Raw genomic sequence first — 22,221 nt, 5'->3', positions numbered from 1 at the left:
CGTATTGTATTGCTGCCAGGTACTAAGCTGAGTCTCCAAATAAAGGGAAATTGAGGGGTTTTGTTTTTAGTTAGATGTTTTAACAGAGTCTGCAGCTGCAAGTCTCTACTTTTGCTGGTTTACGTAGATATTAATGATAGCAATCACTGAAGGAAAAACTCTGTGAGGAATATAGCAGTCTATGTTCAAAACACACGGGGAGCGTGCTTTGCTTTCCATTCCAGCCGTCTGAAATTGTTTGGACTCTGACAATTTCCTTACCATAAAGCCTGCAGAATTGTTATAGAACAAAGAAGTCAAGTGATCATTACTGGTTTGGCAGCAAGAATTTAAAAACAAGTCTCTTTACCCATGGTTTGTAAATAATGCATAGCTATTGTTGAAACGTGGAAAATAGAGAATTTTAAAAAGAAAAGCGTGCTAAGTCCCGCTATGCAAAGACATTTTGCTGTGTCTTTCTTGTTCTTTTTTCTGCTTTTGGTTTTTGAAAAGCACAGGACTTATCAAAGAGCACACACCATTTTGTATTGTATCCTCGTATCTTTCTTTAGCTTTATAGCGTAAGAAGTTTTCTGTGTTTCACAGATTTCATGAAGACGTGAGACATGCATTCATTCTTTCAGTTGCTGAGAGCCTTTTATTGATTGGCTGATTTTTGGCTGTGCTGGGACTTCACTGCTGTGTGCGGGCTTTCTCTAGTTGCTGTGAGCGGGGACTACTCTTCGATGCGGTATTTGGGCTTCTCATTGCGGTGGCTTCTGTTGTTGCAGAGCACAGGCTCTAGAGCGTGGGCTTAGCTGTTCTGTGGCATGTGGGATCTTCCTGGATCAGGGATCGAACCCATGTCCCCTGCAGTGGCAGGCAGATTCTTATCCACTAAACCACCAGGGAAGTCCTGAGAGCCTTTTCTGTGCCTCAGAGTCCCTGGATACGGGATGGGTGGTAACCTGGATCACGATCAGAACCACACATCACCAGGAACTCTCAAGTAACTTTATCTGAATCTGAAAGCTCCATTCTTTCACAGGTGCTTCCTCATTTTAAATCAAAGCAGTCCTATGGGTTGATTTTATTGTCTGTTTCACCTTACTTTGTATGGATCAAAAAGTCCCTCTGTGTAGGAGTCAGAGCCTCAGCTGGGCGTGGTCAGGAGAGCAGGGCAGATCATGGCAGGCAAGGGGACCCACGAGAGACCAGGCCACCGTGGTGCATGGAATGAACCCCAGCCGTACCAGGGACAGAGTTAGTGGGAGCCTGTATCTGTCGGTAGCCTCTGGTTGATGCTGGAGGAGAGACTTGGACTTGACTGATGAGCCAGTGACATCCAGCTGCTCGTCCCTGGTCGGTCCTCAGGTGGGGTGAGTGGTGTGGCTCACCTGTCACTGGCGGGGATGCCTCAAGTCCTGGCCCGGCCCAGAGGCACTCCCCACAGCGAGCCTGGTCCCTCGGCCCATCTATACTCTGCTCTTGCTGTCTGCTAGAGAGATCAGTGCTGCCCGCTCCTTGGCTGACAGAATGCTGATGGAGCTGTGCATGGCACGTGGCGTCGTGAGACTCATCAGCCAGCGAGTCTCCCCGTCCCAGCGTCTGTCTGTGCCCTGGACCGTCCCCAGCACAAGCTTGTCAGGTGGGCTTCTGTGGTGTTAGGGTGGGGCTGTGGGCTGACCGCTGTCCTAAGGACATGCGTAGGCTCAAGTGGCTGAGTGCTGCGGGGCACGGTCTCCATCCTGCGTCTGTCTTCAGAGCCTATTTCCCGAAAGCACACTGCCTCACTCCCTTACCTGAGTTCATGTCCTCTAACCCAGCAGGCGCCTTCTTTTTTTCAAATTTGATTCTTTAATTTCTTTAATTTAGTGAAGTGTAAGTGATCTTGTACTGCAAGGAGATCCAACCAGTCCATTCTAAGGGAGATCAATCTTTGGTGTTCACTGGAAGGACTGATACTGAAGCTGAAACTGCAATACTTTGGCCACCTCATGCGAAGAGCTGACTCACTGGAAAAGACCCTGATGCTGGGAAAGGTTGGAGGCGGGAGGAGATGGGGACGACAGAGAATGAGATGGCTGGATGGCATCACCGACTCCGTGGACATGAGTTTGAGTGAACTCCGGGAGTTGGTGATGGACAGTGAAGTGATTTACTGTGTTGTGAAGGTTTGAGGTGTACAGTGAAGTGATTCAGTTATACATGCATACATAAGTATATATTCATCTTCAGATTCTTTTCCTTTATAGATTATTGCAAAATATTGATTATGGCTCTCTGTGCTATATGAAAGGTTCTTGTTGTTTATCTATTTTATATATCATAGTGTGCTTCTATTAATCCCAGACTCTTAATCTTTCCTTCCCCCATCCCTTTTCCCCTTTGGTAACCATAAGTGTATTTTCTGTGTCTGTTAGTCTGTTTCTGTTTCACAGGTAAGTTCATTTTTGTCATATTTTAGATTCTACACGTGCATGATATCATACAGTATTTGTCACTCTCTGATTCGCTTCATTTATTATGATAATCTCTAGGTCCATCCATGTTGCTGCAGTTGACATTCTTTCATTCTTTTTTATGGCTGAGTAGTATTCCATTGTATATATGTACCATAGCTGCTTCATCCATTCGTCTGTTGATGGACATTTAGTTTGCTTCCATATCTCAGCTGTTGTGAATAGTGCTGTTATATATATTGGGGTGCACGCATCTTTTCAAATTAGAGTTATCTCTAGATATATGCCCAGGAGTGGGATTGGTGGATCATACAGTGGTTCTATTTTTAGTTTTTTCAGGATCCTCCATAGTGTTCTCCATAGTGGCTGCAGCAATTTTTCATTCCCACTAACAGTGTAGGAGGTTTCCTTTTTCTCCACACCCTCTCCAGCATTTGTTATTTGCAGACTTTTTATGATGGTCATTCTGACCAATGTGAGATCATACCTCTTTATAATTTTTCTTTCCATTTCTCAATAATTAGCAATATGGAGCATCTTTGCATGTGCCTGTTGGAGGCCTTTTTAAACAACTCCACGTTGAATGAGAAGGTCCCGACAGAAAACTGTACATGGTCTGCCTGCTGCATGTTCACATTAGCAGTGCCTGGATCAGGAAACAGAGTTTACCAGCAATCTGTAACTTTTCTGGTGTCTCCTGCTGGGGACCACCCTTCCAGAAGCCCTGATAGGAAGGGTTACTCTCCGTCATTCCTGGGTGTGGGAAAGATATCAGGGAGGGAAGGAGTTACCTCATCACCAGGGAGGGGGGGTGGTCTGTGTTGTGGATCTGGAACCCCCGCCCCCTGCTCTCTGCTGATTCTTACTTTCTTTGCATCAGGGTAGCATGAGGAGGCAGAGGAAGAGCCACTAAATAAGAGTCACGATACTGCGCTTCTGGGGGAGCTGCAGGAGACCTTCCCTTTTTCTCTCTCCGAACCCATCTTTCAGCTGTGGCTTGAGTTGATTTTTCCTTACACACAGTGATCACTGTTTTTTGTCACCTGACGAGCATGCTGATTAGGGATGCAGAAACGCACGAATACCCACCTGGAAACTTCCTGACCTTCATTCTCCCAACTCTGAGTCAGGGATGGGGGTGGATCCGTCCTCAGCCGCCACATCCTATGGGTCAGAGGTGGCCCTGGAGCATCGTGCTGGGAGGACCGGAGGGAGGTCTTGGCCCTGGGCAGAAGGGCTTCAGTGGGGGTCTGGAGTACCAGGTACCCGCTTCGCATGGTCCACATGGCTCTTCTGCTCTTCTCCTGGATGGCTCAGGCCTGGGCTGTGAGGGTGGAATTGGGTACAGCTTACAGACTTGCACCAGGGGCCTCCCTTCTTCACACATATCCCTGAGTTCACGCCCCCACTCCACTCCCCACTTCCTTCCAGTGGGTGGAGCTTCAGGAGGGCCGCGGGAGCCAGCTGGTGACCTCAGATCCTTCTCCCAGCGTGTGAGTGCAGCTGGACCACGTGGGCAGATGGAGAGCTTGACTGCTAGAATAGCCCATGATAAATGTCCTCTTGTGTAGTACTTACAGCTGACGAGAAGGATGTCTTATCCAGTGCAGTGCTGGTGTTCAGTCACTGAGTTATTTCTGACTCTTTACGACCCCATGGACTGCCTTACACCAGGCTTCCCTGTCCTTCACCATCTCGCAGAGTTTGCTCAGACTCATGTCCATTGGTCAGTGATGCCATCCAACCATCTCATTCTCTGTCAGCCCTTTTTCCTCCTGACCTCAATCTTTCCCAGCATCAGGGTCTTTTCCAGTGAGTCAGCTCTTCGCATCAGGCGGCCAAAGTGTTAGAGCTTCAGCTTCATCATCAGCCCTTCCAATAAATGTTCAGAGTTGATTTCATGTCGGATTGACTGGTTTGATATCCTTGCTGTCCAAGGGTCTCTCAAGAGTCTTCCCTAGCGCCGCAGGTCAAAAGCATCAATTCTTTGGCGCTCAGCCAGTGTGTTAACAAGTGGCTGTGGGGGAGCCCATAGAAGAGGATGCTCCCATTTCAGGAAAGAGAAGACAGAGGTCAAGGGAGGTGGGGCTGAGGTGGGGACAGGATGCCGCCTCTCTCACCCACTCCATCCACTGCTTGCATGGCTTGGAGAATGGATGTGACAATATCATTATTACTTGTTTTTCCACTTACCGAAAAAATGTTCAAGCTCCCGTGTAAATATAAGGAACTTGAAAGCCATAGACAGGCATTCCTTTTAAGTACAGTGGTGGTGGTTTTGATGTATATCCCTGCTTTATTACATACGATCTGGTTTTAAACTGTGGAATTATGGTTATTTAGGAGGGAACAGAGAGAAAACATAAAATGTTAAAATACCATGAGTCATGTCGATTGGAATGAACACAAGATGTTAAAACTTATAAAAAACCTTGTGCTGAAGTAGACGAGAGAAAGGGGGAAAGAGGGTGCTTGGAGTCTGAGCAGAAGTACCCGCTGCACCGCGCTGAAAGAGGCCGATGGCTTGTTGTAGCGGATTCATGTCCTAGGTTTATTTTGGTGGGGGGGGGGCGGTTTGGCTAATATTTATTTACATATTTATTTGGCTGCACCGGGTCTTACTTGTGGCACATGGGAACTTTTCTACCTTTGGTTGCAGCAAGTACACTCTTAGTTGTAGCGTGTGGCCAGTTCCCTGACCAGGGCTGAACCTGGGCCCCCTGAACTGGGAGTGCGGAATCTTAGCCACTGGACCAGCAGTGGGAGTCCCTCATGTCCTAGTTCTAATATAAGCGGAGTGAACAATCAATTGAGATAACTCACTGGTGGGAGTGTGGAGTCTTAGCCACTGGACCAGCAGGGGGAGTCCCTCATGTCCTAGTTTTAGTGTAAATATTCAGTGATATTAAGACAGTGAAAAGGTCATATGTAAGATCTGCACAAAGTGAACGTCCAGACCCAGTTTCTTATCTTCAAAATTTCTGGTTAGGATCGTGAGATGCATACACTTCTCTATTGGAAAGAAGTTGTGTGTTAGTGTTAAAAGGGTGTTTTTAGAAAATCATGCAGAATTCAGGCCCAGACCATCTTCATGGGTAGACTAGGATTCTTGTTGAGGAAGTGGTTCTCCAGTGGATGGTTCCCAGGCCAGGAATGGCTGCGTCCTGGGAACTTGTGAGAATCACATTCCCAGTTTTTAGCCCAGAACCGGAACTGCGGAATCAGAAATGGGGTGAGGTAGTTTGTGGGTGTTTGTGAGCCTCTGAAGTGTGAGCACCACCCTGCCAGGGAAGTGGAGGCTAAAAGCTGTGCTGACCAAATTTAGGGAGAAGCACTGACTGTTGAAGACACAGCTTAAGTCTTCATAGAAACTCTACAGGGGCTCGTCTTGGTTACTCCTCTCCCTCATCCTTGCATGTTAGTTACAGGCTGAGCTAGAGGTTAGAGTTTCTGTTGGAGGGCATTCTTTCCCCATGCGGTTCCTCCTTGTTTCATCCTTCATAACCATGTTGTCATTTTCTTCTCTTCTTATTCTTGTCGTTCAAAAGTGTTTCCATCATCCTTTGGATCGGGGATACATATGCATTGTTTTAACAGTGTTTGAAGCCTTGGAAAGACGTAAAATGTTGGGATGATTGAGCAGCTTTGTAGCTATCTGCTGGGAAGGTGTATATACAGAATACATAGTTACAAAGGGTTTGTGTCCTTTCCTAAGGGCCTAGATAAATATCTTCCAGAGACTGAAGTTTTAAAAGTGGAATGTATTTTTTAATACATATAAAGTGGGTTGTGTTCCCTGCAGTGTTTGCTCTACATATTTTATAAAATCTAGTTTACTTGGGCTTTTTCAAGGCTCCACCCCATCAACGTAGGATGATGCTTTCATTTCCACTGTGATTCTAGACAAGGCGAGCCACGCCCCAGGTGAGTTGAAGGCATTGACCCAGGGCCTTGCCCACATCTCAGGTGGGCGTGGTGGTAAAAGGGCTTCCTTCTGCCTCTGCTCGCTGGGACAGGTTGGTGCTACACGGGTGCTCTCTGATCCTCTTGTGAAGAAGAAAAAGGGATTTTCCAGACGGTTGAGAAGAAAAACAAAGAACCCCTGATCTCACTGAGGCCATGAACTTAAGCCTTGAGCTCAGAATGTGTTTGCCTTCCTGGAGAAATGGATTTACTTTCTCCTAACCTGGCCTTGTCTTGGCATTTGCGCCTGTGTCACAGAGGAGGTGGTCGCCACCGCAGATGCATTACACTCTCTCTCTCTCAGAGGAGGGTGTGGTTAACATCTGTGGGTTTGTCGCAAAGGAACTTTAAAGTCACATACACAGTAAAGTCTTAAGGTAAGTGAGGCCTCTGCCATGCAGTGTTAGACCTTGTCACATCGCAGAGTGGAATACATGTGGCTGCCATGTGTCGAGACACTTAAAGCCCTCTGAAGCCTGTCGATGAAAAATTAATCAATAGTTGATCTAAGAAAGAAATGGAAAATTTTGTTTGAGCCAACCTGAGGATTATAACCTGGGATATGGTCTTTCAGAAAGCTCTAGCATCATCATCCTGTCTGTGGTCGAGGCACAGTTAGATGTGTTTTTGAGACAAATGGTTGAATGTCAGATGATGTGTTGATAGTTTGCAAATCCTAGATCCACACATGCAGAGTTAGTTGAGGGTCATCCAGACCCCTCACGGGATTAGGAAGGAATGTTGTCTCCTGAGGAGGTCTGGTCGGTGCAGACTCACCACGCACTGAAGGTGAGCGGGGAGGCCAGCACAGGCAGAGGAGCATTTTAAGTTTTTCTTGTCTCGCCGTGAAATTTTATTTCATCAAACTAAAGACCCAGCCAAGGATTCATCAGATTTTAGAATTTTTAGTATTTTCTTCACCCTGATTTCAGGATGACAAGAGGAAAATTAATTGGGACAGTCCAGTTTTAGTGACTGATGCTTTTTATTTCTTCTAAAAGAAAAATCTTATCCATAAATTCATAGTACTATGGAAAAATATTGATATGTATGATATATCAATGTATATCATATAAAATATAAATGTGTATCACAGAAAATAGCATATATAAGACATAAAAAATGTAAAACACGGAAATGTGTCATTTATTAATGAATTTTATGCATGCTTATATAAGTGTGTATCATAAAATACAACAAAAATATAAAATATTTCATAAAAATCATAGAAATAATGTGCTATATCAATATATGTCATAAAATGCAAAAAATATAAGTATATATATCATGTAAGCTATATCACATAAAATATAACCTGAAAATATAAAATATGTATCATGAAATGTTGAAGTATGTGGTATATTAACATATATCATAGCTATATCATATTGATATATAATACCATGGTATTATTCTCATTTTACAGATGAAGTACATTCATGTCATAAGTCGAAACTGAACTGCCTTTGTTCTTGGATTCTGCTGGTTCAGGGCTCTCTCAGATTGGATGTGCTTAGGAATTAAGAATCCAGTGCAAGAGCTTTGGGGGTTTATGGCTTCTCGGTCATTACTATTTTTCTTTCATAAATTAAATTCGACATTGGTATTAAAGCCAGGATGTTTCCCTTCCCTCACCCCATTCCTGCCCCTGTGCGTCAAGCCCTGCAGTGGGTTTGCTGAGGGCTGCCGTCTCTCACTTGCTCTCGGCAGGATTTTCAAGGTTGCGGAGTAAGACCTGTCAGCTGACACTTGCTCACAGGAGAGCCATTAAGAGGGTGGTGGCCAATGTCAGGACAACCTTGCAGCTGCAGGCGAGTCACCGGGTTTCACCCGCAGCCATGTGAGCCGTGTGCGGAGATCTTGTGATCAATTAATTGGCTGCTTCATAATCTCCGGCCGGGCCACTACGGAGTGTGTCAGTCGAGCCACTCAGCCTGTTGAGAGTCTTGTCTTTTGTAACCCGGAGCACAAACCCAGGAACAAAAGTAGGAAGTGGGGCTTGGACTTGTTGGATTCTAATGGCTTTGCTGCGAGCCTGCTTTACAGAGTACGGCATGCATCTGACTTCCTAAATCAAGGGGCTTCGTTTACGTAACAAGTGAATGTTCTTTTTTTTTTTTTAAACTTCTGAAAGAGGAAATTAGAGGGCTGCTGCCAAGAAGCTTGTGTCACCTACCTCCTCTGTACAGGGAGTGAGGGTATCATAGGGACAGCCGATTACTGCGGAAACCTCTCCAGCCATAGGACCTTCCAAGTCCATGAGGACAGTGAGAACCACCTGGGAGAGGGCTGACCCACCGGGAGATGTGCGGTTGCTCGGCCAGGACCACAGCCCAGCCGGGGGGCTGGCGGGACACAGCCCGGGGTGTGAGTGGTGGGCGGCCGCACGGAACGCTTTTCTGCACAAGGACTCAGAAGCATGCCAGAGTGGGCAGGAGCCCTGATGCCCCGGAACTCAGCAACAGGTTTGAAACTTCTGTTCTGTCTCAGAGAAATTCTCACTGGGCACTGGGGAGGTAAATCATGGTGATCTGAAACAGGTTTGCAGACAGGCACAGGTGGTTGGTGGGTGTGCAGACAAGCCGTGTCCTTTACAGAAAAGTTACAGGATGGGTGTTTTCTAGGCTCCGTTTGGGTCCTGCTGCCCATGTCCATGCTCCTGAACCTCCCTTTACTCCTGTTGGAGCCACCAGGAAGCAGTGGGTGCCGCCTGTACCGGGGGGGAAGCTTGAACAGTGCAATCTCAGGGCTCACTGAGAAAAGGAGGCACAGCCCCAAAGAACCAGCACACTGAGAGACAGGGCCCGGATGCCTCACTTCTCATTCTGGTTGGTGGACAGAGGGCTGGGTGTTTCTGGCTGGAGGTGGGGTGGTGAGGGAGAGTCCTGGCTTCCCCTTCTGGAAAATCCTTTCCATGAGAAGGAAGATGTTAGGATGAACCAGTGTTTGTAATGCAGCCCATCAAAGGAATATGTATTATACTTGCTGTTTAATTGCTACTTAATTGTTTCATTCATTTCGGAAGAATTCACTAATTTTATTAGTGATAACTCTTAGTTGAAACATTAAGGAATTTTAGTGCATATCGGTGAAACAGAAAAATACTTTGGAAATTGCATTTCATTCCAAAATATTCAGTAAGGCCAGGAAAAAGTAAGCTCTGATTCTCTTGATTATGTAAAAATAAGTTTCTAAATCCACTTAGTTGTTGTTACTTTTTTCCTTATAGAATTTTTCTCAGCATTCACATGGCTCATCAACTGTTTACCCCATAAATATAGTTCTTGGTTGTTGACTAGTAATCAGGATATGATTTCTGTCATATGAAAATCATGGTATTTCTTCGATGGAAACAATAAAATGGTACAGAGTTCACTGCAGGATAAGTGTCCATAGTTGGAAACCCCGTGCTGTCCGCTCAGTATAGAGATGTGACTGTTCAGATAAGAATCTTCAGTTACACCATCTGTGGTGTTTCCCATGTGGAAAGGATGGCTGAGTGACAGCAGAGCGTGGTGGATCCACACTAGGTCATCTTGGGTGTGGATCCAAATCCAATCCTGATCCCAGCTCTGCTCCCCGGAGGCTGTGTTAACCCTGTCTGGCCCCCTGCTTTTTCTGCATCTCATTCTCAATTGTTGAGATGTGTAGCTGGTTTGGATTGCTTCTGAGATTCTCTCCTCCTCTAAGATTCTACAGGGTAGCTTCGCGACATTCTGAATTCCTATTTTTGTTATTCAGACAGTCCTCGATTCCCTGAGTAGGTATGTGGGGCACCGGGGGTGGCACCCACCTGAGAAGATGACGCTCAGGGCGTCACCAGTTCCTGACGAACTTAAGTTTTCGGTGTGAGCTTCTGCTTCTCACTCTCGGTGAATTTGCTCTTTTTCAGTAGAATTTTAATCATTACTTTTTAAAATGACACTTTAAACTTAACGAAGCCTTTTCATGTGCATTGTCTCCTTTCCTTATTTTAACTTCCTTTAGATTTACTTCTTCGATGCCGAGATGGTTTTAGACTTCTATACAGTGATGATGTGTGTTATTTAGTTGGAATTCATCTCTGGTCACACCAATTGTCTTGGCCCCATTTCCTCCTTTTTTAGTCTGAAAAGGTGGCCGTTGTTTGCAGGATGGTGCTTTTTTTTCCTGAATTTCTCTAAGAGTCGGGCTGGTCTCGGGGTGGAGTGAATTATTGATGGGCCCCAAGGATCTGGCTCCAAGTGCTCACGAGGTACCTGTGTGGCCAGGTCAGGTGGCAGCCAGCCAAGTGTGACTCCCAGTGCCCGCTTTGCTCTTGGGTATTTTAGATCAACAGTTTCAAGCGGTTGTCTTAGCTGAGCACACTGATAAGTAGTTTTCTTTCTTTCTTTTTCATTGCTCACGATTTTCCACTTAGTCAAAGGTGAAGAGACAGATTCCATAAATGCAGTGGAAAGGTTCAGTGTCACCATATAAACCTGGCACAATACAGGGCAGAAAGAAGCACTGGATCTTCCCGCTGTGGTTCTTGTGGAATGAGAGATTTCAGGATAGAAGTCGTCCCACCTAGACCTTGGCTTCTACTCTCTTTAACCTCTAGAATGTCAGATATTGGTTTTCAATATGTTTCACAAAATTCCAGAGTCAGCACAAACCTGTGGAGTTTGATGAGGCATCTTAAGTGGTTTACCAATAAAACATTCCTTGCTGAAACTCAGTTCAAATCTAGGAGCTGTGAACTGCGATGTGGGGCTTCAACTGCAATTGCTTCCAATCTGCTCTCTTAAAGATGCTAATAACTTGACTTTTCAAACTTTCCCAGCAAATAAAATCCATCCATAGGGCTGTTTACATGCAGAATCTGGGAGGACTTGCCTAGCTTATCTTATAAATTGCCTCGCTTATCTTGTAAATCTTACAAATTGCTGTTTCCCTGATGGCTGGAGAAAATTTGATACAGCCTTTCCTTAAAAAGTGTGCCCCCAAATGGATAACCAACAGGGACCTACCATGTAGCAAAGGGAGCTCTCCTCAATGTTATGTGACAGCCTGGATGGAAGAGTTCCAGGAGAACGGATACATGTTTATATATGGCTGAGTCCCTTGCTGGTCCACCTGAAACTATCACAAAATTGTTAGTCGGCTATACAAGTCAAAATTAAAACTTAAAAAGAAAAACATGCTCCACACGTGGAGAGGAACTGAAACAGCCCTTCAGAGTCAACGGTGCTTGAAGTTTCACATCTTGACATTTGGGTTCAGAGGAGATCCACTGTGGGTGCTTTAGAACCACCAGGAAGGAGGGAGAGAAGGAGTGACTATAGATCTCTGATATGTCTATGATTCAGATGAACCTATTCTATTAATGAAGATAGAGCCTTCACTTGTTTGTGGAAGATGCTTCCGGAGAAAACAAGTACATAAATCAGGGTGTTTCTTCCCCAGTGTGTGCTTCACGGAGATGAGCTGACCACAACCATACCATGGTCTATGTTTAGAGTAGTTAGTGTTCCTGAAGGTTTCAGTAAAAGGCTTCTAAAGGGGAGTATAAGGCAGGGTGGGCTGAGGCGGGGAGTGTTTGTATCATGCTCTTCACTGAGAAACACTGTGTAAAACTTCCTGCTTGGGAAATGAGCTGCTGGACAGGTTGAGTGCAGGTGCAGGCACAACCCCGCCCCGGTCAGCTGAGGCCCCGTGCTGGTGACCAGCCCCACGGGGAGGCTGCGGACCTGGGGTGCCTCTTCCTGATGCCCTGGGCGTCACCACCGCAAGCTCCCTGCTTCCCTGCCCTTTCCGCTGACTTCATGTGCCACGACGAGTTTTCTTTGACTCGTTGGAGTTTATTTCCACCGGCTGATGGTTGGGATTTGGGGATGTAATCTGAGGACGAGTGAACGGTGGAAGGAATGCAGTGGTAACGTGGTGCTGGGCAGAGGCGTGTTGCCCTAGGTTCAGAGAACGTTCATCTTTTCTCTGATCCCCGTCTCTCAGGGGTGAGTCAGGACAGCCTTGGAACGGGGCTGCTGCAATCCACACTGCCAGCTAACTGACATATACTCGATCTGGGGACAAGCAGGGTAAAGCCCTGTTGTCAGTCACTGTAGGGGAATGTGTTGAGAAGGCAAACCACTTTGGCTCTGGGGCCCCCAGGCCAGGTGCTGGGTGGCCAATGAAGGGTCCCCCCCGACACCCCCACTGACTCCTGCAAGCCCTGCTCGGCCAGATGGACTGGGGAGGATGAAGTGGCCACGACTCCTGGGTCTCCTGTGACTCCTTTGTGAGTCAGGCCACGGCTCAGCCTCATCCTTTCATTATTATAGTAGCAGAAGCTGAATAACCTCTGAACAAGGGGAAGCAAGCCCTGGCGGGAGTCCGTGAGAGCCATAACCCGTGACCCGCCAGATGCTGTAATTAGACTCCCAACCAACACTCACCAAGGGAACCCAGCCGGCGGGATTCCCGGCAGCTCTCCCCCACTTTTACGGGATCCTGAGTGTATGTGGGATGTTGCGTATCAGGTGTTCATCTATCAGTCAGACTTCTACATCCTGCAGGGTTTGCTCCTCCTCTTAATCTCTCATCTTTCTTAGTTTAGAAAGGTTTTTTTTTTTTTTCTCACTATGTATAACATTTTTTTTTCACTTTCATTTCTCACCCTCCCCAAAGGTAAACAAAAGAAAAAAATAAAAAACCAAAACCTTGGTAGAGCTAAGCTAGTTTCCCCACTTAGTGATTTTTTTTTTTTAAATCTCACCCCTGAAGTGAGAAGTAGACTGTGGCACCAGATTTAAGGCCAGCGCCTGTGAGGTGAGATCTTCTCTGCCTTGATCTCACGATCTCAGGGCTCATCTCCCTGAAGCCCACTGTGCCTTCGGGATCATCGCCTCCTCTCTCCGTATTTCTGTTTTCTCTTCTAAAAGAAATTAAAGTGGTGGGTCAGGTGAGTGATTCCCCAAAGATGTCTTTTTAAAAATGCAGGTTCCTGAGCCTCACTTCAGAGCCACTGGACCAAAGTCCTGGAAGTGGAGCTAGGGAAGCTTTGATTACTAAAAAGGAACACCGAGATTTTCTGGGGTGGTTCTAGTGATGAGTCAGGTCTGCAGCCACTGGATGGGGTGTCTGGGTCCCCTCCAGCCCCAGCATCCTGATTGTCTATCAGTGACCCGTGGGACCCAGAGATGACAGATGTGAGGACATCCTTTGGCAACCACGGGAGTCAGAATGATCTCAGCAGTCGTTTTTTTCAGTCTGGAGAGCAAGCTGTGTGGGTATTTGAGGAAGCGTGTTCTCAGCAGTGGGAGGAGTGAGTACAGAGATCCCAAGGCAGGAACAAGCGTGGTGTGCTCCCTAAACAGTGATGCCCAAGGGATGCAGATGGCATGTGGTCCTCCATGGGGCAGTGAGTGGGCGGAGGTGTGCGGGTGATCCAGGCTGCGCACACAGTGTGGGCGGGAGTCAGGGGGCTGTCCGTCCCCCAGAGTCTTGCCCACTGGCCTTTGCGTAATAACAAACATTCCTGCTATTGGAGCCTTTCTTCTTTGTAGCTAACCATCGTTCTCTCCAGACAGTGACTACTGCCTCAGGGTCACCTGCTTTTACGACAGCTGGTGGAGGACTGGGGGCTGCTGCCGAGCACGGGCAGGCCTCAGGGGAGGTGGCCTGCACTTCTGCTTGCAGGGACAGAGACCTTCAGTGGCTGCATCCAACACTCAAATAACGTGTCCTTGGTTCTCATCATCACAAGAGATTCTCCAGCACACTAAATGATCCTCAGAGAACAATCCTGTAGCAAAGTTTTAAAACCAGTCCTTATTACTCAAAGTACCTACATTTTGAAGTCCTCTTGAACATTGACTTTTTTTTTTAAGATAGACTGTGTTTCAGAGCAGTTTTAGGTTCATTGAAAAATTAAGCCTGAAGGTCAGAGCCCCTGTCTCCTCCCTGCAACACACTCACACCTCCCCTGCTGTCAGCATCTGACACCAGGGTTGTATGTGTGTTACAGCTGAGAAGCATGCAATTGACATACCATCCTTACCGCAAACTGTGTTTAACATGTGAGGTTCACTCTTGGCGGTGTTGGTTCTGTGGGTTTGGACAAATGTATAAGGACGTATGCTTCCCTGGTGGCTCAGTGGTCAAGAATCCGCCTGCCAACACAGGAGATGTGGGTTCGATCCCAGGGTCGGGAAGATCCCCTGGAGAAGGAAATGGCTACCCACTCCAGCATTCTTGCCTGGGACAGAGGAACCTGGTGGGCCGTAGTCCATGGGTTGCAAAGAGTCAGACACAATTTAGTGACTAAACAACTACAGCAACCCATCAATATAGTTTCATACAGAGCAGACTCACTGCCCTGAAAGTCCTCTGCACTCTGCCTATTCCTGTCACCCATCACCCATCACCCACCCCCAACTCTGGCAGCCACTGAGCTTTTCACTGTCTCTAGTCTCGCCTTTCCGGAGAAGGCAATGGCAAGCCACTCCAGTACTCTTGCCTAGAAAATCCCATGGACAGAGGAGCCTGGTAGGCTACAGTCCATGGGGTCGCTAAGGGTCAGACATGACTGAGCGACTTCGCTTTCACTTTTCACTTTCACACATTGGAGGAGGAAATGGCAACCCACTCCAGTGTTCTTCCCTGGAGAATCCCAGGGACGGGGGAGCCTGGTGGGCTTCCGTCTATGGGGTCACACAGAGTCGGACACGACTGAAGTGACTTAGCAGCAGCAGCAGCAGTCTCGCCTTTGGTTGGAATCATAACGGCACATCGCTTTTTCAGATTGGCTTCGTGCACGTAGTCATCTGCATTTCTGTTTGCTCCATGTCTTTTCATGGCTTGATAGCCCATTTCGTTTTAGTGCTGAATAATGTTCCATTGTCTGGATGGACACAGTTTATATGTCCATCCACCTACTGAAGGATGTGTTGGATGCTTCCACATTGTGACAGTGGGACGACGAAAGCTGCTGTCAATATCCACGTGCCAGTTTTTGTGTGGTATGTTTTATTCCTTTGGGTAAATATCAAGGCGTGTGCTTCCTGGGTTGTAAGGTAAGAGTTTGTTTTGCTGTAAGAAACCACCAGCTTCTGGACTGGCTGTACGATTTTGTATTCCCACCGGCAGTGAGTGACAGGTCCTGTTGCTCCACATCCTCTTAGCATTTGCTGTTTCTCAGTGTTCTGGCTCTCGGCCACTCTAATAGGTGTGTGGTGCGGTCTTGTTGTTTCAGTGTGTATTTCTCTAATGACAGACGATGCGGAGCATATTTTTCATATGCTTATGTCTTTTGTTCTCTGTCTATCCAGGTCTTTTGCTAATTTTTAAGTTGGGTTGTTTGTTTTCTTATTTTGAGTTATATGAGTTTGGGGTATATTATGGATACTAGTCCTTTATCAGTATTGTCTGTTGTAAATATTTCCTCGCAGTCTGAGGCTTGTCTTCTTCTCTTGTTTTCTCTGCCGGGCCAGAGCTTTTAAGCTTAATGAGGTCCAGCTCATCACCTGTTCCTTTCATGGCTTGTGCCTTTGTGCTGTCATCACCGTGCTCAGGATCATCTAGATTTTTTCCTGTGTTTTCTTCTAGGAGCTTTATAATTTTGCATTTTGAGTCTGTGATCTATTTTGAGTTAAAATTTTGCAAAGGATTAAAGGGCTGCATTGAGATTCTTTCTTTGGCGTATGGATGTCCACTTGTTCGCTACCATTTGTGGAAAGACTGCCTGTTCTCCGTTGCGTTGCCTTTGTTCCTTTGTCAAAGGTCAGTTGAGTGTGTGTGACTCTGAGTCTGTGTCCTCTGCTCTTCGTTATCGATCTGTTTGTCTGCTTTTTCACCAGGACCGCACTGTCCTGTTTACTGTGACTGTAGTAAGACTTCAAGTCAGGCAGTGCCATTCCTCTGACGTGGGTCTTCTGCCTCTCCGTATAAACTTCAGAATCCGTTTGTTGATATCTAGAAAACAGCTTGTTGGGATTTTGATTGAAATGTCATTGAATCTATAGATCAGCTTGGGAAGAACTGACGTCCTGAGTCTTCTATTTATTTAGAAGAGTAAACTCTATCTGTGAACAACTCTGTCTGTTTAGTTCTCCTTTGATTTCTTTCTTGATTTCTTGGCTTCTTTCTTAATTTCTTCCTTCTTCCCTCCTTCCCTCCATCCCTCCCTCCTTCTTTCCCTCTTTTATGTACCACAAGTCAGGTCAGATCTTAGTTCCCTGACCAAGGACTAAATCTGTGCCCCTTGCAGTGGAAGCGTGGAATCTTAACCACTGAGCTGCCAGGGAAGTCCCTCCTTTGATTCCTTTTTTTTTTTAAGTTTTGTAGTTTTCCTCCTATAGATCTTATAGGTATTGTGTTAGATTTATACCTAAGAATTTCTTTTTGGGGCTGATATAAATGATTTTTTACTTTTAAATTCCACTTAATTGCCAGTGTATGAAATATTAAAATTTAACAGAGCATGACTGCATTCATGTCAGGCTAGCTGCTTTCTCCTTTTCTTTATAAATGCCTCCATTTTTTCTTTTATATTGTTACTAAACTTACTTTTAATAGTTTTCTTTAATATTTTTTCTGATTATCAAAATAATACATTTACTACAAAGCATTTAGGAAATGCAAGCAAATATAAAAATGAAAACCCCACTTACCAAGAGTGCTGTCATACAGATTTTTACTACTATTAATAATTTTATATATTTTCTTACAGTCCTTTTTGGTAAGCGGATATAACCCTTTTCCACTTTCATTTTGTTATGAAACATTTCAGTCATACAGAAAGTACAGACTGTGCTGTATTAACCGTATGTGTAACCGTGACCCAGTTTTCTTAAATCTTAACATTTTGCCACTTTTGCTTCACATGCATAATTTTTTTTAAAGAACCAGATCATTAGGGAAGCAGGTGATGTTTCCTGTATCCTCCTTGCTGCGGCTCCGTCTCCCTCTCTTCCTTCCAGAGGTAACTGCCATCTGAACATGATGGTTATTCTTCTCATATCTGTTGTTTACTGGCTATGGTGCTCAGTCATGTCCGACACTTTGTGATCCCATGGACGGTAGCCCGCCAGATTCCTTTGTCCATGGAATTTTCCAGGCAAGAATACTGGAGTGGGTTGCCATTTCTTCCTCCTGGGAATCTTCCCAACCAGGGGATCGAACCAGTGTCTCTTGTGTCTCCTGCTTTGGCAGGCAGATTCTTTACCACTAGCACCACCTGTAGGCCTATTACTGGCTATGATGCATCCATAAATAATACTGGGTTACATGTATTTAACATTGTAAAATGGATATCATACTGTACATATTATTTCAGAGCTTATTTTTTTATACAGCTGGATGTTTTTGAGATTCATTCATATCAATCCGTGTAGCTCTGCTTTGTTAATTCTGAATTCAGTATAGCATGCCATTCTCTGAATAAGCTACAGTTTATGTATCTGTTAGCCTATTCACGAGCATTTCTTTTTTTTTTTTTTCAAATTTTACTATTATAATCAATGCTGCAATGAATGTATCACCATGTCCCTGTCTGCACTTTGACATTAATTTCATAGGGTGAGTGCTTACAGAAGAGTGGAGTTTAGGTTTTAGGACTTACGACTCTCGTTTTACTTGATATTCTCCAGAGTGGGTGTCCCGTCTCCTTTCTCACCAGCAGTGCATGGTATCCCCACTGGCCCCCATTCTTGGAGGTGGGGAGAGGGGAACAGAATCTCATTTTCTTTTAATTCATTGCTGACCAGGGGATTTTTGCAGAAACTAATGCCTGTGGCCAAAGATTTTTATTTTGGACAGCCAAAAATTAATTCTGTTATTTCACTAACACTTTGCGAGTTATTAAATTCAGTAGTTACACACTATAAAGTTTTTACTGACACGCCTGTAAAGTCTTCTCTAGCTTCATGAGTTGCATGTTCACCTTCAGTATCAGAATCAATCACTAAGGTTTTTTGTCATTTTGTTAGTCTAGTCTAATATTCACATCATCTGAATCAAAACTATATTCTGAAGAGCTGTCATCTCCTGAGACACTAGTTATATGTCACTCAGACAGTGAGAGAAATTACCTGCATAAAATTCACTGAAAAATTCTTCTTCACTTAAAATTTTGTGATGTGTCATTTTTGAAAATTGTACATAAAAAAGCTTGTGTGTACAATATACAGAAGGTTGGAACAAAAATCTAACAACAAAATGTGAATAACAAACATTAGTTGTATTATGAGCACTTGATCACTTTTAAGCTCTAACATCTTTCACACAGTGATTATAATTGTATCACTCTCTAAAAACATATTGATGCGTCTCCAGTCAATAATTTTCAGGGAAAAAAAAGACATATTAATATGTCTCCAGTCATATTATCGAGGTATAAATCATATACCATACAACCCCCCCATCTGAAGTCTTTCTGTACTTCAATGAATTTGCTGTTTCCACAGAGTTATAAAGTCCTCAGCACATCAATTTCAGAACATTTTCATTAACCTTAAAAGAAACCACCTACCAAAGTTAGCTGTCATCCTCTAGTCTCCCTACAAATGGTTCTAATCAACGATGAATTTACTGTCTCTATAGACCTGCCTATTTCTGGACATTTCCTGTAAACAGCATCATACAACATATGATGCTTTATGGTTATCTTCTTTCATTTACCATCGTATTTTCAAGATTCACCTGTGTTCTGGCATGTAATGGCACTTCATCCCTTTTTAGTGCTGGATCATATTTTATTGGTCATGGGCTTCCCTGGTGACTCAGGCGGAAAAGAATCTGCCTGCAATGCAGGAGACCCAGGTTTGATCCCTGAATCAAGAAGATCCCCTGGAGGAGGGCATGGCAACCACTCCAGTATTCCTACGTGGAGAGTTCCATGGACAGAGGAGCCTGGCGGGCTGCGGTCCATGGGGTCACACCGAGTGGAACACGACTAACCAACTGACACTTTGACTTTCAAGCTGGAGTTTGTTCAGTGATGGAATGGTTTTGGCTCTCGTGACTAGAGCTGTTCTAAAGATCCCTGGACTAGTTTTTATATGGACTTCTTTTTAATGAAGAAAGGGTAGTTCAGATACCAGGAACAGTAGGCAGAGGTCCTGGGTGCCCACCTGGAGCTGGCAGGTGGGTGAGAAGTGGCAGGGGCCCTTTCTCCAGCCCCCTTGGCCGTATGGCTCAGGGTTCCCCACCACGTCGTGGGGTCACAGAGGGCTCGTGGCAACAGGCATGAACTGCAAGCCCTTCCTCACTCAGGAAGGGCTGCATTCTTGCACGTTCTGGCCTCAGGTACCAACTGCCGGTCTGTCTTTAGGACAGCACTCCAGTGCTGTCTTTTGCAAGGCTTGTCTTCCCCACCCGGCCGTCTCCAGGCCAGCTCATCAACTTCTTGGCCATATAATTAAAAACCAAGCTTAGGAGGTGTGGGGGCAGCTCCTGGTCTCAATTGTCTGCTTCATCCCACACCTGTCCACAGTCGGGAGTGGACCCTAAGGTCAGGAACTCCCTTTCAGAACCAGTGGAGCAAAATCCCACTTCTGATGAACCAACCTCGCTCTTTCCCTGGGAGAACTGAATATTCTTGTGAGTTTTGCCTTCAGAGCTCAGAACTATCCCTCCTCTTCCTACATTTAAAAAATTCAATTTGCGTTAACTGTATGTTTTTACATTTCTTTTGTGTGGAAGTAAGCCAGAATGTATCTTTCCTTCTCCCATAGAGGGCGGCCTGCCTGTCCCAGGATCCAGGCCTGCCCTGTGGATTTGGGCTGTGGGCATACACCCACTGTCTGCAGCAGCTGCTGGTGTTCCGTGGGGTGGATGGAGAGCAAGGGGTTTAATTTGCCCCATCCCTGTCCTCTCCACTTGTTTCCAGTCTTCTGCTTTTATCAAACACACTGCAATCACACGTTTGTGTCTGTTTAGTTCCAGAAGTGGGGTTGGGGGTCCAAGGTTATAAACACTGGGGATCCTGAGAGCTGTGATTAGTTACCCTCCATCCGTGGTCGCACCGATTTGCACCTCCACCTGCGCTTCTCTTGTGTGGGGTGTCTTACCTCTGGGGTTTTGTTGTTTTTTTTTTTAATTTTCTTTTTTCTTTCCAAGAGTGAGAATTAACATCTTTTTCTATGTTTAAAGACTGTATTATTTTTGTTTTTCTGTAAACTATCTGCATTTTTTGCCCACCTTTCCATTGGTTTGCAAATCTTCATTGATCCCTGACTAGTCTTTATATGTTAGGAAGATGAATCCTTTGTGATATGAGCTGCTGATATGAACTGGATTTTGTGAACCTTTTAAAAAATGCTTGATCACATTTTTCTATATAATTGAGATCATACTGTATACATAACCCTGTCTTCTGTTTTTCAGTCCTGACACTGTGTCATCAGCATTTTTTATTTTTCAAACATAGTGCATTTTTACCCTCAGACAGAAATACAGAGGGAGATTTCAGGGTGCTGAGCACATGATCCCGAGTTTGCTTGTGATGTGGAGCTGATGACCCAGCAGCGTTGGAGGAGCACAATTTGGGGTCAGGAGACACTAGTTTGGGTTCCATCTTTGCCACTTACTGGTTCCAACCTTATTCAAGTCTCCTAACTTCTGTGTAAAACAGAACACAAGACACCTGTGAAGGACATCTGTGAAGGCCAGCTCAGGTACCGTCTGGAAGGAGGTTAGGCAGGTATTTCCCATGTGCCATGCAGCTCTCATCGCCAGCCTCCCTGTCTGCACCCAGACCTCAGGCCTTCTGGGCTCAGTGTCTCAGACTTCAGGCCTTCTGGAACCAGCATCTCTAGGCTCTGAGATTATGCAGTTAAAAAGGACAGTTTGTTAATACGGTGGAAATCAATTCGATACAGTCAAAACAGTAATAGCAAACTGAAACCTGTAAATGGGTTTGATAAATGAGAGGGGGCATTACTTTCTTGGAAACGTTGTCCTGTCCTCAGGGGAGGCAGGGGTGAAAAGGGGCAGGAAAGTGTGGTCTGTGGATGCTGAGAAGGGAACTCAGTAAATGCCATTGTCTAAGGCCAGACTGTGAGCTTCCCTGGTGGCTCGGTGGTAAAGAATCTGCCTGCAATGCAGGAGACACAGGTTTGATCCCTGGGTCTGGAAGATCCCTAGAAGGAGGGCATGGCTACCCACTCCAGTATTCCTGGCTGGAAAGTTCCGTGGACAGAGGTCCCTGGTGGGCTTCAGTCCATGGGGTCACAAGAGAGAATGACTGAGCAACTGAACACACATAAGGCCAGACTACATATTTGAAACCGAATCGGACTGCTTATAATTCAGTAAGGTGGCTTCCCCGTAGAAGTCCACCCACTGCCTTGAGCTTCAGCTACCAGAGGCTTTATAGAGCAAACTGTCATTAGACTCTTTGATGGATTTTAAAAGAAAGAGTGTTCCTGTTGTATTCCTGTTTCATTATTTTTAATTTTTCAAGAGATGGTGCAGTCATGGTGAAATATTGAAAAAGCACAAAGTCTTAGCACCTACCTGCACACACTCATAGCCTGCCTGACTCTGTGATAAGCAGAGATAACCCTCAAAACAGCGCTCATGAGGTGGGGACCACTGCCACCCCCATTTTGCGGGTGGGGATGCTGAAGGCACAGGGGAAGGGTGTGCCGCATGGGCAGGAGGAGGCAGGTGAGGGCGAGCGCCCAGGCGGCTGGCCCAGGGTCTGCAGACCCCTTGGTCTGTGGCCCTGACACTGGTGAATGGCATGGGTTTGCAGGAGGGGCTCTCTCTGTGTCCTGTGGGGAGGGACCCACTCGCTTCTCTCTTTCAGCCGCCAGCATCCTACTCCAGATACCAGCAGTCTCACAGATCTTCT

At 45.6% G+C, this 22,221-nt stretch overlaps 1 protein-coding gene across 7 annotated transcripts in view; it reads left to right on the top strand.

The window, feature by feature from the left end:
• Nucleotides 1-22,221, top strand: part of FNIP2 (folliculin interacting protein 2) — a 121,209-nt gene that overhangs the window by 29,615 nt on the left and 69,373 nt on the right. For 2 of the 7 annotated variants that reach the window (XM_055405715.2, XM_055405709.2), the window contains exon 1: nucleotides 7,752-8,869. The exons of 3 other annotated variants lie outside the window; for them this stretch is intronic. In XM_055405715.2, coding sequence (XP_055261690.2) covers nucleotides 8,709-8,869 — 161 coding nt within the window. In that variant the 5' untranslated portion in view covers nucleotides 7,752-8,708. Of the gene's footprint in view, nucleotides 1-7,750; nucleotides 8,870-22,221 lie in introns of those variants that run through there. 2 more of the 7 variants (XM_055405712.2, XM_055405713.2) reach the window with 2 other exon arrangements.

The sequence above is a fragment of the Moschus berezovskii genome, chromosome 19 (assembly GCF_049115385.1).
Source record: "Moschus berezovskii isolate FMDL1 chromosome 19, NW_MosBer_1.0, whole genome shotgun sequence".
NCBI classification, from domain to species: domain Eukaryota; kingdom Metazoa; phylum Chordata; class Mammalia; order Artiodactyla; family Moschidae; genus Moschus; species Moschus berezovskii.
This window is presented reverse-complemented; position numbering and strand designations above follow the sequence as displayed.